Here is a 17,419-nt window from a genome sequence, read left to right as displayed (position 1 = left end):
ATTGAAAGAATTCAGAGCATACCAAGTATACTATGCTACTCCACTAAGCTAATCTCTGAGTCTTTCACACTTTGGCAAATGAGCTTAAGGGCAGAGTGGTACAGTGACTCCTGCATGCCCTTGTCTGTATACAGAGTTTCAAATCTGGGCATTACTTTAACGTTGATACCATGTGTGTCAATACACAGGTGTGTAGGTAGGAGAAAGAACAGACTGGTGTTGTTGGCCTCCTGTTTCTCTATTCATTAAGATCAGTGAATAATTTTGGTAATCTAAGACAGATCTATATTCCTAATCCTCACAAAGGGCAGGCTACCATACAGAGACACTGTAATATTTGGTCAATGCTACATTTGTTCTTTGCTAAAAGACTCAGGAAATCTTATGCCTTATCTCTTCTGAAGTTATCGAGTTCTTCAAATGTTACAGTCTCACACAATCTCTTATCTCAGTTCAAATACCTTAACATTTATTGCTGTTACATCTGTAGCTACAGTCAAACACTAAAGAGAAAAAAAACATAAAATACAGCAGAAGTTTGCATTTACTTACTATAGTTTGTTAATAAGTAAAACTGCTTGCTTATTAGCAGCTTGTTAAATGTCTGCATTTACGGGTGTTATGCAGGCATGATAAATTATTTAGATAGCTGAAAAAATTTGGTTCATTGCCACTTCTCATTAATATTTATGCGTGGCACGCTGAAGAGTGCAACAGGGATACATTTATTATGTTTGACTTGGGTATTTTCTGCCATCCTCTAGGGTGCTGTCCAGCATGACAAATGCAATCGTGGCTCGAGTTTATAAGCATAATGATCTGGACCTAATGACGAAAGAAGCCACGATCCCAATAATCAATGGATTGTCCGATTTATACCATCCTCTCCAGATTTTAGCTGATTACCTAACTCTTCAGGTAACAATATAATCCCTGTTTAATAACATTTTTTTTTTGCTAAATCTTGGTCTTGATAAGTATTTGGGGAAGTCAGGTTCAAAATCATTTATTCCTAGGTTTTTCTAAGTGGTAATTATATGTCACTTGTTATTTAAAGACATCTTCATCCAGCAATATAATTAAGGACCTGTTTAATTTAAAACAATAACCTAGTCCTATCAGCTGTAATGGGATTGAAGGTAAGCATAAAATTAAGTACTTCATTGGAATTAGGCTGCAATTCAAAAAATGTGCAGGGGGCTTTACATATTAAGATAAAGGTGAGATGTTGGCTCAGCCAAAGCCAGTGGAAGTTTTTCCACTGACTTCAAAAAACTCAGTAGTCCACTCTTGATTCCTCCCTAACCTATGAACAGTTTAAAAGAAACAACTATCCATATGTTAGGAAACCGGTTGAACAAATTTGTTTTGAAAAGCCAGTTAATGCTACCAGTGCAAACGCCTAGTTTTCAGGCACTTAAACCTGTTTAAACTTTGCTCACATCAAAGAATAGTTAAAAAAAGATCATATTTTGTAGTTTAATCTAATGAAATAGTTGATTTGACAGCAGGATAATGTTTTACACATAGAATACCAGATGTTTATCTGTGAACAGAAGGACTATGCTGTTTTACAACCAACTGAGGAACTGGCTTATAAAAAAGATTATTATACTGCAGTGCTGTTTGACAACTATGATGAACTCCTTTGACCTTGTTTACTTTCTGAATGAATAAAAATCACACTGCTTGAAAAAGGGAGAGCAGAATAATTTCCTGATTCATTCAGCTGTGTTTCTCAGTTGTCGCAGATTTTGCTATGGGACATTCAGTATGTGGAAAAGATCTAGCGAGAGTAAAATTAGATTATTCATGCCTTAAACTTTAAATACTGAAAGACTCATATGTTGAGTGAAAATTATTTTTTCCTTACTTTGATTAGTATTTTTCATAAAATTTTCAATACTTAAAGTGAAGAGACCAGCAAAAATTGGTGAACTTGAGACTAAAATGCTTCATATACTTCAGGGTAAGGTACATTTGGGAGATCACATTGACCCAGCTTCAGTGAACTGTTCAAATTATGTAAGACAGTAAGCTGTAATGAGAACATCATCAATCATTAAATGTCATAATTTCATTTAAACACTGTGTGCAACTATAAACCAGGTGAATCTTATGGTTGTGTTTTGTGGGAGGTTCTGTCTTGCAAATGCCTTAGTTATTAGCATTTTATCACGTGTGAATAACATGCTTCAGGAACAATCTGTGACTCATCGTCTACACAACTGTTGATATCTCTGCCACTAAACCTGGTTTTATCCAGGCCAATGACTATGGCAAATATTCAGAGTGGTGTTGCCCTGTACTCCATCTCCAGTCAATGAAGAGAGGCCACTGAACATCTCAATCACCCTCTAGAGATGCATATCTTTCTCCACTGATCTTAGGGGGAAACCTATGGAGATCAGCAGAATGAGTACATGCCCTGTTGTTCTTCCTCTCTGCACTGTACACTGAGCCAGTAGCATGTAATAAAACGGCATTTTAATCATATAATGAACTTTACCAGGTCACAAAAGTAGGATTAACACTTGAAGAAGTGTGAGCCACAGGGTCTAGTTGTTACTTACCACAATCAAACTTCTTGTGGGATTTTCGGCAGGGTAAAAAGATGTTATTTGAGTACTGCCTGCAAGAAGATTGATATAAGGATGTTGAATAGTACCACTGATTCTTTAAATGAGTTGAAAGTTCATCTATAACATTTGGACTGCTTTCCTGCAATGCAAAGGCAATTTATTTGATTTATGCATACATGCAAACTACAATAGCAGCACAGACTGCTAGCCTTATATTTAAATGTAACTACAGATTTTGTGCAGCCTATTTCTCTTCAGAAATGTCTCTTTCTTATCTCTGTAAATATTTTCCTGCCTGGATCTGCTCCTCCCTGCTGCCAGTAAATGCCCCAAATTTACTTTTTTTTTCTCCTCCTGTATTTGCCAGTGGAGCACTACATGCACTCTGGCCCTCTTCATGCTTAGCACATTTTTATTCTTCCATTTTCTAAATCCTATTAATTTTCTCATGTGCCTTCTTGAATCCTCTTCGAGCACTTTCTCTTCAGTCTGAAACTGCCTAATTTCCTGTTTTTTTCATCAGAATGTCTTCTTGCTTATGGGTTCTGATTACCTTTTCACAGGTGCCTTTTAGTGCAGTTATTTTAGTATAGTCTGTTGCATTCCCCAGACAACATGGGTGGTTTATTTTCAGGGCTGTCAGTTCTTGTTCTGTATTCAGGGTGTTCTTGTCAGATCACAAAGTGTGCTCCTGTCATGAATACTGGGGTGAGATTCTTCAGGTTCAATATCCTCTTGCCCAGTGCCCTCTTCCTGAGCAACCTGGAGCTTCTCACATGTTTGACATCTAGCTGGCTCTGCCCTTTAAACTCTTTCTTAAAATTTGGATTGAGCTGACTTTGCTCTTGAGTTATAACCCACTAGAAATGGTTGTAAACATTATGCAACCTGATTTTGAGGGTTTGGGGATTTGGCCTTTAAAGACTATGAGTTTGTGTGCTGGTACTGTGCACACAGAGAGCCACTTTACTTCTCTGTCTGTGCTGAAGGCATGTAACAGCCACGTGCTGAGTCCACCCAGTGCCTCTCATTCTCCTGGGCGGAAGCTGTGGCTCACAACTTCTGTTCTGCAGAGCTTGGCTGGAGGGCAGCATCACACAATTTGTATTCCAGGGATGAACTGGGTATTGACGTTGATTCAATTGATATTAATGTCACTGGCCAAATCAGCTAACTTGTAGCTGACTGCAGGATGGCCAGACTGGTAATTAGAGTGGATCCATATGCCACTAGCTTTCTATGTCACTGGTCTGAAGGGAAATTTCTTTTTCAGCAAGAAATAGTTGGCATAAGAAATACATCAGTGATTCCTTTTTAAATAGCGTAACAAATTACAGTGTTGCCCAGCTTAAAGAGGGCTGCCTTATATTATCAACTTCTCCTCAATGTGTAACCGGAAGAGCTCAGATTATTGTAGTCTTCAAATTCATCACCATCTTCATCATTATTCTAACAATTAGAAATCCCCGCTAAGATCTGGACTGATCCTCTAGAATATACTGCTTCAATAACCATGACAAAAACCAATGTGGGAGTAAGAAAGATAACTGGCCCAGCATCTGCCTTCAGTTCAGTTTGAGACCCCATAGGTCCAAGTTTGCCCAGTTTCTCATTTACTGGATTGCACTGTCTCCCAAAGGGCTAAAGCTTTGACTAGTCCCCTGATTTCCATTTTAAATTTTGACAGATTATTGATTCATTATTCCAAAGCTTGTTTTAATTGAGGGTTGTTATGACTGTTGTGGTCAAACATTCCAGAATTAATCTATAATGGTGTCAGAGTTTCAGCCTAGCTGGAAGCAAGTCCAGGCAGAGGCAGACACAAATGTCCCTGATTAGTTAAACCAGTCTCTGAACATACAGCAGTGCTGAATCACTGAGCATGCTTATTTTTTCCCAGGGTTTGATACACTGATACACTGCAACTGTGGATAAGAACAGAATGAAACATTGTAAAAGCAGCATGAGGATGAGAAAGTTGACTGTAAAATTGACACTAATTATTTAGCAGGGATTTTTCATGAGAATAGCAAAGCCAGGTTTTGTGGCACTACAGCAGCAATCTCTAGTTTGCCAAAGAGGCATTCATAAGGGGGAAGGGCTCTAGCTAAATATGCTATTTTTTGTATGGCTTTACTAGGAGTACAAATATTTTGAAGTCAGGTTCTGAATGTAAAGAGAAATTGCAGAACACTCAAGCAGATAAAAAGCCTACATCAATATAACAGAGTTTGGAAAAATTGGGGAGGGATGTAAGGGGTGAAATATCTACAGAGGCTCAGGAGATCAGCATGTATTGTAAAGGTTCTGGTTTAACCTAGAGTGTTACCATCGTGGCAAAACACTTTTAGCAGGATTTTCTCTGTGCAGTTGTATAAGTACATACTATAAAACAGGGGAAAAAAAATGTATGTCTCATATACAGTTGCTTTCGTATTGCCTCAAAGCTTTCTGGTTCTGACCAACACAATCCTCTCATCTTTCCTGGAAGCTGAGGATGTATGCGTATAAGCAGTACAGTCACAGTCATAGTGAGCTGGCTTTAGACGAAGAGGTTTGAGTTACAGCAGCAGTGTACTGGTGGCAGCATAAAGCTTAGCACAGGTTATAAAATAGGTTTCACTAGCACACACACAGCTTGATTCTGCCTTGTCTACGACTTCTTCCATTAGCTAAACATCTTCATTAAAATTAGCTCAGCTATGTCCACTCTATACAGTAGTCACTGCAGATGTGGCTTTGCAATTTGCAGTGCATATTGAGGGTCGTTATACAGACATCTCCGGTACATCTCTAACAGCTAGTAGCTTGGGAAAACAGAGAAAAGTATTTAGTATGCACTGTGCTTCTTTTAATGCAGAGTAGCAGCTGGTAATAAGGTGGAAGTTATTTAACATAGCAGTATATTTGTGACTCACTAGTCAGTGCTTTGAGCATTACAGGCTGTGATGTCTATTTTTAAACAGTAAGATCAAAAGAACTTGGGGCTGTCTCATTTGCTCCTGGATGTGGGTTCATGTCTCAGCTATCACTAAGCCCTAGCTGGAAACAACCCCTTAAATAAATGCTTTAGTTTGGCCTTCTCCTAGGAGCACCATTGCTAGGAGATGTGGAAGGACTTTTTGAAAGATCCTTAGAGACCTGCAGAGCTGTTATGCTGAAATAACTTCCACATCCACAAAGTCCTGATTTGCTCTCCTGTAAATGCCCTTGTGTCAAACCTCTGCCAATGAGCCTGCTGCTAGTAAACTTCAACTGAAAAAGTGGTAGTTTTACAATACCATAGTTTTAGCCCTTAAACTGTAGGCAGCCTAGGACTCTATTAGGTTTAGATGTCAATGGCATTTTAATGTCTTTCAATATTTCAAGTGCTACTATTTTTGACTCAGAATTGTGGTCACTGGCAGAAATGCCAATAACTTTGTTCTAGAACAACTTCACAACTATTTGTTTAGGAGAAGCTGCTGCCAGGAGAGGAGGGGGTAGTCCCAGCTCTTTTCCTGTTCAGTCTTTTGGCAGTTGTGACTGCCTGCAAGGTTGCCAGTTAGTACAGCTCTGCAATGTGGATGCTTATCCTCTCTGACAAGCATTGAATCATGTCACACAAAGTGTTGAAACACTGTCTGGCTTCCAGCTACTACAATGCAATTGTAGCATGGCCCAGTTTTGAACTAAGAATAAAAGGCTCGCCATCATGTCTTTAGTCTTTTGAGTCATGAGGTGGAGTTGTACAGAGCAGGCATATAGAAGTATTTGGTTATGTCTTTACAAACTTTCTGGTATCAACTCAAGTAAAGGAAAGGTGTCCCTGCCCATGGCAGGGGGGTTGGAACTAGATGATCTTTAAGGTCCCTTCCAACCCAAACCATTCTATGATTCTAAGTACTTATAAACATGCGTATGCAAAACAAGGCTTGCTAAAAGGCCTCAAATTGTCCTGCTCTGGAAATATGAAACTCCTGTTACTCTTGTTCCTCCTAAGGCCATATCTGTTTGTGGCTGAGGGCCAGAGTAGCTGCACATGTACAGGCTGTAAGTGCCATCAGGCAAAGCTACAGTTAACTGTAACGCTGTTTCAAGTTCGGGTAATCCACATTTTAGAAAAATCTCTGCACTCTGACTGTACAACGGAGAGCAAACCCTGCAGGCCATGAGTGGCACAGCTGCTTTCAAAGTACTGCTCTTTGCTGTCTTGTACAGCTGTGACAGTTAAAATGGACTCTAAGGGCATGGCCACTGTCACAGCCACTGGGAACATTGTGTAGAGGCAGCCAAACCAGAGCAAACCTGAACAGGGATAATTTCACAATGTGGGGGAAAGCTGGAAAGAGTGCTATCCGAGGCATTAGGACTGCCTCTAAATTAAGAATTTCTACCATTCACTGATATTTATGAGCACCAACCCATGGCTGTATGGCTTTGGTGCTAAAGTTACTGTGTGTCTGGTGCTGTCCCTCAGGCTGGGCCTCACCATACAGCATACGTGTCAATGTGTCCTTCCCTGGAGAAAGCTGCAGCACTTGGGTCTTCATGTAAGACACAAGGGGCTTTCCCTCCCTGACCATCTTGTAGATGCATTAAGTTCAATTAAAGATATGGTTCCATACAGCTAGCATTTGAAGGTAGCCAGCCTTCTTTGCACCTGACCCGCCTGATCAATCCCTTCAACATAGGGCATCATCTTGATCAGTTTGCCTGGAACATAACCTCAGGGCTGTCTGATTCATTTGGCAGGAGCACTATGGCAGGCTGAATGGACTCACTGTTGCCTGGATTGGGGATGGAAACAACGTCCTTCACTCCATCATGATGAGTGCTGCAAAGCTGGGAATGCACCTGCGTATTGCAACTCCCAAGGTGAGAAAGCCATGAGCATGGAGTAAGGAAGGCAAACTTTGCCCATTCTTGTCTCCGTCACTTGGATACTTCTCAAGGGCCTCAGCTAGTGGTGCTTGCATGTATCTTGAGTGCCAGCTTTTAGAACCAAGGTTCAGAATACTGATTCAGTTATTTTGATACAAAGCAGGAGTAGTTCTACCAAGTCCAACTTCAGAAGGGCTGAGGGGAATTCATGACTACAGTATAAACCACAGAGGATGATAATTCCATTTGAGAAAGTGTTACAAAGTCATCCAATGCCCTCTTCCCCCCAAAAAAATAATTTGAAAGTTGTTTCAGATTGGTGGAAGCATTGCATCTTGGTTGGTTCAGATCAGTGATGCAGATTTTTAGAATGCTGCATTGTAGTACGATATAAAATATAAAAAAAAGAATCAGTTTAGAACAAAAAATTAAATGATGTATAGGCATTTCATTCTGTAACTGTTGAAATACATTTTTCTTACTTTATCAGAACACTTTCCACCATTTTATCTCCAAAATAAACTTTCAATAAAACCAACATAATTTCCTCGAGTTTTACAGTTCTGAAAGACATTCTTCCCATGGCAAATGGCTCAATCAGTATTTGTCTCACTAGTGTTAATAATCAGTAAAGATCTTATATATGTTCCATGACATGTTACCTATCATCTCTTTTGTCAGGGCTTTGAACCAGACCTCGGAATAACTAAAATAACTGAACAGTACTCCGAAGAGGTAGGAGCCTAAGAAGTAGCCTAGTAGAGTAGTTTGAATAGAGTTTATTTTCATTATAAACGAAGTTGAAGTTCCTTGTCTGCCTGATCTTCCTTATTTTATTCACATTAGTATGGTACCAAGTTACTTCTCACAACAGATCCTTTGGAAGCTGCAGACGGTGCCAATGTCTTAGTTACAGATACATGGATAAGTATGGGACAAGAAGAGGAAAAGAAAGAAAGACTAAAGGCATTTCAAGGTTATCAGATTACAATGCAGGTAAAAACTGAGATTTAGTTTTTTGTTGATGCTTTCACAGTTTACATTTAAAAGAATCAACATCAGCAAAGCATGGGTTTGGTATTTTTTTGAGTGAACCCGTGGAACAACCCTATGCAAACCTCCCTCCAGCCTGAAAAACTCACCAAGATAACAGTTTGAGTTATCTTATACACTTCACGTGGCTTGGCCTCTTTCAGAGCTTCCCAGTGAGATATAACTCCAGAACATGTGCAGGAAAGCTAACCCTTTACTTCTTTATGACCTAAAAACTATTTCTAACTTTGCATTTCCTCTTTGCTACCAGAAATGATCCCTTGTATTTTATTTAGAATGAGCAGCTCACAGATTAACTCTTAAATGGGGCAATTTTGGGCAATTTTGTGTATATCTATCAATGAACAAAGCATTAAATGTATGTCTTTAAAATTGTCTAGTTGAAATCTTATCAGCACAAAAACAGTTAGAGAAAACATAAAGTCATAAACTATTAATTGTCCAAGAGTAAAAGGATGTTTTCCTTGCTAATAGAATTGCTGGTTTAATTGACTGTATTTTAGCATCAGTTCACAAAATTCTATGGATGGGTATGTCTCTGAATTGGCCTAAAATGCTTTAATTCATTGTTCACTGGTATTGGATCAATATATTATGAGTGACAATATCAAAAGAAAAAATTATAGCCTTTTAAATCATGGTTTGGTATGTTCTTATTGCAATTATCAATAGTATTATATTACTGTATGGCATTCAAATAAAGATTGCACTTTATTGATCCACTAGTCACTGGAGTTTGTGCTCCCCTACTAAAGCCAGAGAAACAGGAGTAAATATTTGACTTTTGTGAAGTCAGCACTGAACTCTTACTGACTTAAATGGGGATATTCCCATCTTATTCACAGATGAGGAATTCTTTGAAGTCGGTGGAATTCTGAGTTCATCATCCAAGTAACTAGAGTGGGATCTAATATAAAATTTGTTAACCTATTTACTAGTTAAATATTTTATTGATGTCCTCACATGTTTCTTTATTTTTATATGCTTTTTGATCTACAGACTGCAAAATCTGCTGCTTCCAACTGGACTTTTTTACATTGTTTACCCAGAAAACCTGAAGAAGTTGATGATGAAGTATTTTATTCTGCACAGTCATTGGTGTTCCAGGAGGCTGAAAACAGGAAATGGACAATTATGGTAAAAAAAGAAGATAACAGTAGCTAGAGGTTAGGGTCAGCTTCTGTTCTGCCTTACACTATAGGCTTGGATTCAGCTTGGTTCCTCAATAAATAGTAAATGTTAATACATATGTTTCAAAGGCATCCCACAGCATATCACAGTTTTGACTATAGTAACTTATATATGTAGCACAAATACTTCTGAACACAAATGTGACCTATTTTGATGATAACCTGCTGGTGCTTGACCCAGTTTTTATCACTAAGTGAAATCTATGGTAGTAACTGTAATTTTGTGGTATTTACATCACTGGGTTTACTCTAATGATTAACTGAGCTGCTCAACTTTAAAACATGTTAAAGGCTGAGGTCCCAGGAACCGGTCTTAGAAACTACAATTTCCCAAACACTTCAAGCTAGAGATCCTGCAGTTTTCTCTCGGGAAAAACTGCCACTGACACCAATGGGAACTTTCCCTGAGAATGTGCTGCAAGAGCAAAGCTTTGAAGGACCCTGAAAAGTTACGGTGTGGGTAATACTGTGTGACCCATGGGAACCATGAGAGGACACTTGGCATTTAACATAAACCATAACTCCCCTCTCAGCATTCCTAGAATTTCAGAAAATCACTGCCAGATCCCAGTAGCCTGTTATTTGTTGTTGGCTTTAGACCATCATGTTGACAAAAGCTAGTGAAAACTTTCAGAGGTGAAAAAAAAACCAAAAATGGCATTGTCACAGCTCCCAGATGAACTCTAGATGTGCTCCAAGTGAATAAGTGGTTGAATATTGTATTTACCAAAAGCTCAGATTTTGGACATGGTCAAAATATTAACAAATTTTTGTTAAATTCATAGTTTTGGCCTCACAATTCTGAAAAGTGTTCATTTTTTATTTTAATTTTGCAAAGTTTCTAATTACCCTAAATATTGTTTTTAATAAAGAAAAGAAACCCTTTACTTTGAGTTCCAGCTGCACATTTTTTGGCGGTAAGAAAAATATCATATTTGTATTTTATCAAGCTGTTAAAAAAATGAATTTCTGGGTCTTGTTTATATATTATTCTCTACCACTTTCAGCTCAGACAGCAAACTGAAAAATAAATTATTTGCTCAGCTGTAGTTCCAAACAGGGCTGAGTGCAGCTACGACATGGGCAGCAGAGAGGGGCTGCACAGCTGTATGTTCAGTCCCCACTGTGTGCCTGGGACTACCTGTCACACTGAGCACTGCTGAGGGGAAAGGAATGACAGGCAACAAGACCACAACCCCCGGAGAACCCTTGTAAATCCAGTTCTAGGCCAAAATAACAATTTGCAGTCAGACATTGCTGTGAAATCACTACAGTGTGAAACAAGTAATACCTTGTCAAAATCAAGCAAGCACGGGGCTTGTTATGCACACAGGGAGGATGGCAAAGCTGCTGCAACACCATGTTTTGTTTAGCTGACATTCCCATTACTCTCATTTCACAGCCATACCTATGGTTTGTTGGAGTACTAGGGGAGGGCAAGAGGGGTAGATGACATTAGCCTCAGTGAGGATTTTCCATGTTTTACCACAGAAAGTATAGCTAAACTGGGATAAATTTCAAAGTCCTTATGCTAGTATGGCTCTCACTGATGTTAATGCTGAAATCCACAAGCAAGCCCATGATGTGCTGTTTGGGTACCTACAGCGTCTCCTAGCAGTAGCTGAGGATGCAATATAATATGCCAAAAAGGCCTCAGCATTTGATCTAAATGCTTTATCTGAATTTCTTCTAGGCTGTCTGTTAATATATTTTTTCCGCACTGAGAAAACCTATCAATCAGCTACAATACAGAACATCCTAACTGATTTTCAGCTCTTTCCTGATTCATCATCAGAAATTCTAGCAAATAAATCTAAGTGTGCAGTTTTTGTCAGGACAATAATTTTCAACACAAGACTTTAAAGCTGGAAAATATTTCCCCCTTATTTATTTTTATGGAGTATCTGTTTCCAATGTGATTGGATTTTTTCTTTTCTTTCTCCTCTAGGCTGTCATGGTTTCCCTGCTGACAGATTACTCACCGCAGCTACAAAAGCCTACATTTTGATGCTTGGATTCCTGCCAAGAGAAAAATATTCCTCATCTGCAGAATATTCTGGTCCACAAAAACATAGATCTTCTTCAGAAAGGACCAAGGCAATGAGTGATTCTTTAATAAAACCATATAGTTATCTGTATATGGTTTATAATATATTGCATTACATTCGTGATAATGTTCAAGACAATAAACACCATTGCAAAAGCTGCTTTTCATCTCGATGCTCCAAGTTGGCTATCCTTCCTAGTGATCAGCATCACGGCAAAAAAAGGTTCCAAGGTTGTACTTTAATGATTGGCTCTACCAGCATCATAGGCGTAGCATAGTCTATACGTGGCCATGTTGGAACTCATGTAGTGTAATACGACAGACATAAACTTCTCCCTAAACCCATCCATTTAATTGCTGATCTCACGAAGCGTGTGCAGAGAAGCAGTGCTTTAGTTTGCCTTGGTTGCCTGCACTTCCTGGGCACCCTGGCTCCTCTTTCTGTCCTCCAGCCAATCTCCAGATCCCGCTCCTTTTTGACACCGAACATATAGAGACCTTGTGAGCATTATCTTCCTCCATGACATTCTGGTGGTCTGGCACAGGACAATATTGCTGCCTAAGTGGAATAGAGCAGCTTCTGCAGAGGTGGATGCAGCAGAGGAAGGAACCAGTTTGTGCTTTGTCCATCTCCCCTAGACCTTCATTCCCTAAACAGAATTCTGGCTAAAGCAGCAAGTTTTCTGTTTCTTTTTTCTAAGCAAACATGAGGGGCGCCATATGATGGAGCTGTATACAGCCCCTTTGCGAAAAGAATGTGCTGCATTTTGTCTGGCAGTGTAACATGGTTTGTGTTTCGGCTAATCCTTCTCAGTAGTAAAGAGATTCATGACATTTGTAGTTTTTATGATGGCTGGATGTGTGTGTTTAGTATTTCAGATAAAGCTTTGTGTACTATTAAAACACTCTTTCTTTGTTGTTTCTAATTAGTTTCAATAATCTGCTTATTTTTTTCCTGCTGTAATACTGGAACATTGTCTGTGATTTTTTAAAAATTCTGCAAATGGGTTTCCATTTTCTGACCAGAATGTTTCTGCAAAACATTATTTAATACCTTTCAAAATTGGAGTTCACTGCCGGGGCACACAAATCACTGAAATGAAAATAAAAATATATTTGTTTATCTACCCACTTATGATTGATTCATTGTTTTTGCAGGTATTTGTGTCTCTTGTTAAAATTAACATTTTCCATTACAAGGGTTTCAATAATTCAGTGATCATTTACACTTCAGCAGAGAACTGATGGTGTCAATGATGGAGGAATAGGGTAGGTGCTAGAAATGAATGTTTTACTTCCCAGTTCAGTATGCAGAGAAAAATGCATACAATACAGTGTATTCCTGGTTGTATGAGGTCCTGCTTTGTGAATTAGGTTCCAGTTCAGCAAGATAGATACTTAAAAGTTTAGTTGGTCTTCTTGGAGCTAGTGAGCTGTTCAAGTGCTTATAATTGTAGATAATCTTACTAACCTGATTTTAGTGCTGTCTGAGAGTAAGACAGCTCATTTTGCTAGTCCTTTCATAAACAATGCATTAATATCAATTTTATTGTGTTGATTAATGTATTATCTATCAGTGAAGTCAGGCAGATTTATAATAACAAAGCAGTATTGTTAAATGTTTCATGGTGAACAGATTAACCATTATCTGATACTCTTTCGTTTCTCTGTGCTCTGATAGAGCTAACGTGCATCTAGGTTATTGCAGACTCTTATACTTAGGAATCTGAGCCTGATGCCAGACATCTGAATCCCCTTGACATTTTTAAAACACATGCATAGATCTGCTGCATAGCACGTGAGCAATGGAGTCTAACATTTCCGGGGGGTAATTTCATATGGTTCTATTCCTCTGTGAACGTATACTGCAAAGGATGATAGCCCTTGCTCTGTCTTGCACAAACTGCTCACACCATCAGCTATTCTGATGTTTTTTAGAAGCATTGGGTGGACTTAATGCACATGTGCTGAGTGACTGACCATTGTGTGGAAGCACTGAACGTATTACACATTTCTGCACGTGCAATATCCAGTTTGTGTGCTGGGAGCCAGACACATCCCGGCAGGGCAGATTTACTGAACATGTGCAGGCTGTCTGCACAGTGCACACAGAGCAGATCTGGCACTTCCTAGAGGCGTTGGGTTGGTACCAAAAAGACACTTCTGCCCCAGGCACCCAGAAATATGGTGCCCTGAAGGGTTTCTGGTCTGCCGGAAGGGCCTTTCACTGCCTCAACACGCAGCAGAACAGCACTGCTAGGCTTAATCTGCTTGCGCAGGTTAAGCATCCTGGGATTGCTGGGTGGTAGCTGTGGTAGTGTGCAAGATAGTATTATTATGCCATCCAGACGCCTCGTGAATTCATTACTTGAATTTACGAGTGATGATTGCAAATGTGGTGAGTAAAGGAAAGAGCAATAACATAGAAAGATTTTCTAGGGGAAAAGAATAGGTATCAACATTCAAAGGGCTTAAAACGAATGCATAACAGGTAGCAGTCACTAATAGCTTACAGTGTTTTTCATTACATTTCTTATGCTTTAATCAGTAGAAGTGCTGTTTTCACTGCTGAGTGCACTTGAAGGATAGGGTGTTGTTTTCTCCGTCTTTTTGCGGAGAGGCTGCTGCCTGGCTCCTGATAAGCCTAGACCTTCCCTCCACAAAAGCCCCGCTCTTCTGTTTAACCTAGAGAGCAGTTCTGGGACAGTTCATGTCTATCAAGTCTTATCCACATCTGACTCATTTAATAACCCCCTGCTCCGATATCTCACCTTGATGCATTTACAGTTCTGTGTTCTGGTCCCTCTCCAGGACCATGCGCCGGAAGGGCAGCCTAATCCATCACCTGCTCAGAGGCACAAAGGAAGGACTGATGCTCCTGCCCTGTTCTTCCTCACTGTGGGGCTGGTTGTGTGCTACTGCATGTGGAGCCACATCCAGACCTCACACACAAACAGGCACTGCAGCTGTGCTGCATCCCAAGGGGGTATATGCATGCTAACTTTGGTGCCCAAAGCCCAGCCGCAGCTCCAAAGCTACTACTAAACCTGGCTTTGTTATGACCAGGTGTGCTAGTTTTGGTTGGGGTAGAGTTAACTTTCTTCACAGTAGCTAGCATGTGGCTGTGTCTTGGATTTGTGCTGGAAACAGCGTTGGTAACACAGGGACATTTTCATTACTGCTGAGCAGCGCTTACCCAGAGCCAAGGCCTTTTCTGCTTCTTACACCACCCCATCAGCGAGTAAGCTGGGAGTGCACAACAAGCTGGGAGGGGACACAGCCAGGACAGCTGACCCCAACTGACCAAAGGGACATCCCACACCATATGACGTCATGCTCAGCATGTAAAGCTGGGGGAAGAAGGAGGAAGAGGGGGGACATTCATAGTGACAGCATTTGTCTTCCCAAGTCACCGTTAGGCGTGATGGAGCCCTGCTTTCCTGGGGATGGCTGAACACCTGCCTGCCGATGGTGTGAAGTGAATGAATTCCTTGTTTTGCTTTGCTTGCGCACACGGCTTTTGCTTTACCTATTAAACTGTCCTTGTCTCAACCCACAAGTTTTCTCACTTTTGCTCTTCTGATTCTCTCCCTCATCTCACCGGTGGGGGGGTGGAGCGGGAGCGGGCGGGGTGTGGTGAGCAAGTGGTCGCATGGTGCTTAGCTGCCTGCTGGGTTAAACCACACCACTAGGATAAGTCTGATCCCAGCTGAGGCCCTGGGGAAGGATCAGGGGCCCAGAGGCACTCTAATGTAATTTTAGACAGCTGAGGGTCTCAGAGACATCTGCACAGACCTGACAGAACCAATGGGGCACTTAGAGCAGAAACTAGTGGCCAGCAAGGACATCCTACAGCATGTCAAATGGCACTTGGTCTTGTGCTTTGGCACCCTATCCACTCCCTCAGTACCTTCATGGCCTTTTAGAGGATTACTCCTCTTCTACACCTAGAGTAACAAATGCAGTATTGCTTATTAGCAATTTACGCACTCTGTAAGCACTTGTTCTGCAGCTTGTTACCAGCAGTGGTGGGATTCTTTCGTTACCCTTACGTGATCTTCTGAAAGTGATCTAACATTAATCAGAGATTGAGTAGAGAAAGAGGGGCAAAATGCTTCTCTATCATTTTCTCAAGGAGTAAGAACAACATTTTTTCCCCATGTACTACAAAGCTAAGAGACAGCACAGTAACTGCAGCAGGTGAGAGGCCGGCAGAAAGAATTTACAAATAATTAATATCTCTAAGAATATGAGGAACAGTAACTTAGGAAGCACTGGGTGGGGAGCCTGGACAATCAGGAAGGAACAAAGAAAAGTAAAAATTCTCAAACAGAATTAAGTATTTTATTTGCATCAACTTACTGGAAAAAAATCTACAGCAGATTTATTCATTGTCTGGTAGCAGAAGCAGCCTCCAGTGAGAAGCTGAGTTGCTAAAAGGAAATACAGGAATAATTAGATTAATTAAATAGCAAGGAGGCACCCAGGTTTGGTTGCATGAAGTCCTCCAGAAATCTTGAATTAACATTCACCCCTTGTAAGACAGGCCAGTAAGTTAGCCATAATTATTTCACTGCCTTTCAAATTTTGCAAGAGAGGGAGGAGGAGCTGCATGTAGGTCTGAGCGATGCACTGAGCTGATCATTCAGTCTGGGCAGAGCTTTCATGACTGAATTGAAGTATATTGAGCTTAGTTTTGTTTTCCAAGAATGTGTAATACTGGTGGAGAGTCTGAAAAACAGACTTCACACAAAGGAAAAGGTTTCTTCTTTCTTCTGCGTCTCCCATTACTCAGTTAATCACTTATTTAATGTATTGAGCAAACAAACAGTGCTGCTTTGATTATTTTGCCATGGCTATTTAACCAGCTGCCTTTCAAATGGAAAGCCCAGAATTTCTGGGTCTTCCCCAAGGTTATGTGTACAGAGACACTTCATAAGCCACAATAAACATTTTATTCAGCCCAGCATTTGCTCTCCTGACTAATGGGATACAGCTATTTGCAAGGATATTTGATTCTTACACAATCTTGTTACCAGCTCTTTGAAGAAATCCCAAACCTTTGTGGCTTCTGTAAATGCTGATGATCCCTTCCATGCATATGCGTGTAGAAGATTTTTCTCTAGGGACAAGCAATCTGACATGACTCCATTCAGAGAGCAGATCTTTCACAACCACAGTCAAAGCATCGCCTGACCCTGCCAAATCCTTTGGAAAGCTCCTTGCGGTCTGCGTTATATGTTAGAGAACTATTGAAATCTGCTACTCTCTAATGGGTCTGTTTTAAGGGGATTGGCACCCGTGCAGAGTAGGTTCCAACACAAGCATAATATATCTAGAAAGAGGGACGAGCATCAAAATTGAAATCTTTGCTGATCAAAGTTACTTAGCTTAGCCAAGACTTAATTCCAACTGTGAGCAACAGCAGCGATAGCTAGAGAAGAGTACTGAAGAGTTGGAAGGGCAGATGCAGGTCATGCTTAGTGATTTAAGCACAAAATAATATTCTTTGGAGGGAGAAACCTAAACTACTTACACAGGTTATGAGACTTCACAGGTTCCTCTCCAGCTCACAGTCAGCAAGTTCAATCGTGTCGCACCTGGCTGACCTCTGTCCTCTCCAGCATCCTCATCTGAAATGCTCACCCGCTGCCTGAAAGTGAGGTGGATGTTCTTCATGGGAC

General features: G+C 40.3%; 1 protein-coding gene across 1 annotated transcript in view; it reads left to right on the top strand.

Annotated features, from left to right (window-relative positions):
* Positions 1 to 11,696, top strand: part of OTC (ornithine transcarbamylase) — a 32,108-nt gene extending 20,412 nt beyond the window's left edge. The window contains exons 5-10 of the mRNA XM_068395462.1: positions 765 to 918; positions 7,317 to 7,439; positions 8,127 to 8,180; positions 8,292 to 8,441; positions 9,498 to 9,635; positions 11,637 to 11,696. Coding sequence (XP_068251563.1) covers positions 765 to 918; positions 7,317 to 7,439; positions 8,127 to 8,180; positions 8,292 to 8,441; positions 9,498 to 9,635; positions 11,637 to 11,696 — 679 coding nt within the window. The remainder of the gene's footprint in view (positions 1 to 764; positions 919 to 7,316; positions 7,440 to 8,126; positions 8,181 to 8,291; positions 8,442 to 9,497; positions 9,636 to 11,636) is intronic.
* Positions 11,697 to 17,419: the final 5,723 nt, after the last annotated feature.

This window comes from Nyctibius grandis, chromosome 2, assembly GCF_013368605.1.
Source record: "Nyctibius grandis isolate bNycGra1 chromosome 2, bNycGra1.pri, whole genome shotgun sequence".
Classification (NCBI taxonomy): domain Eukaryota; kingdom Metazoa; phylum Chordata; class Aves; order Nyctibiiformes; family Nyctibiidae; genus Nyctibius; species Nyctibius grandis.
This window is presented reverse-complemented; position numbering and strand designations above follow the sequence as displayed.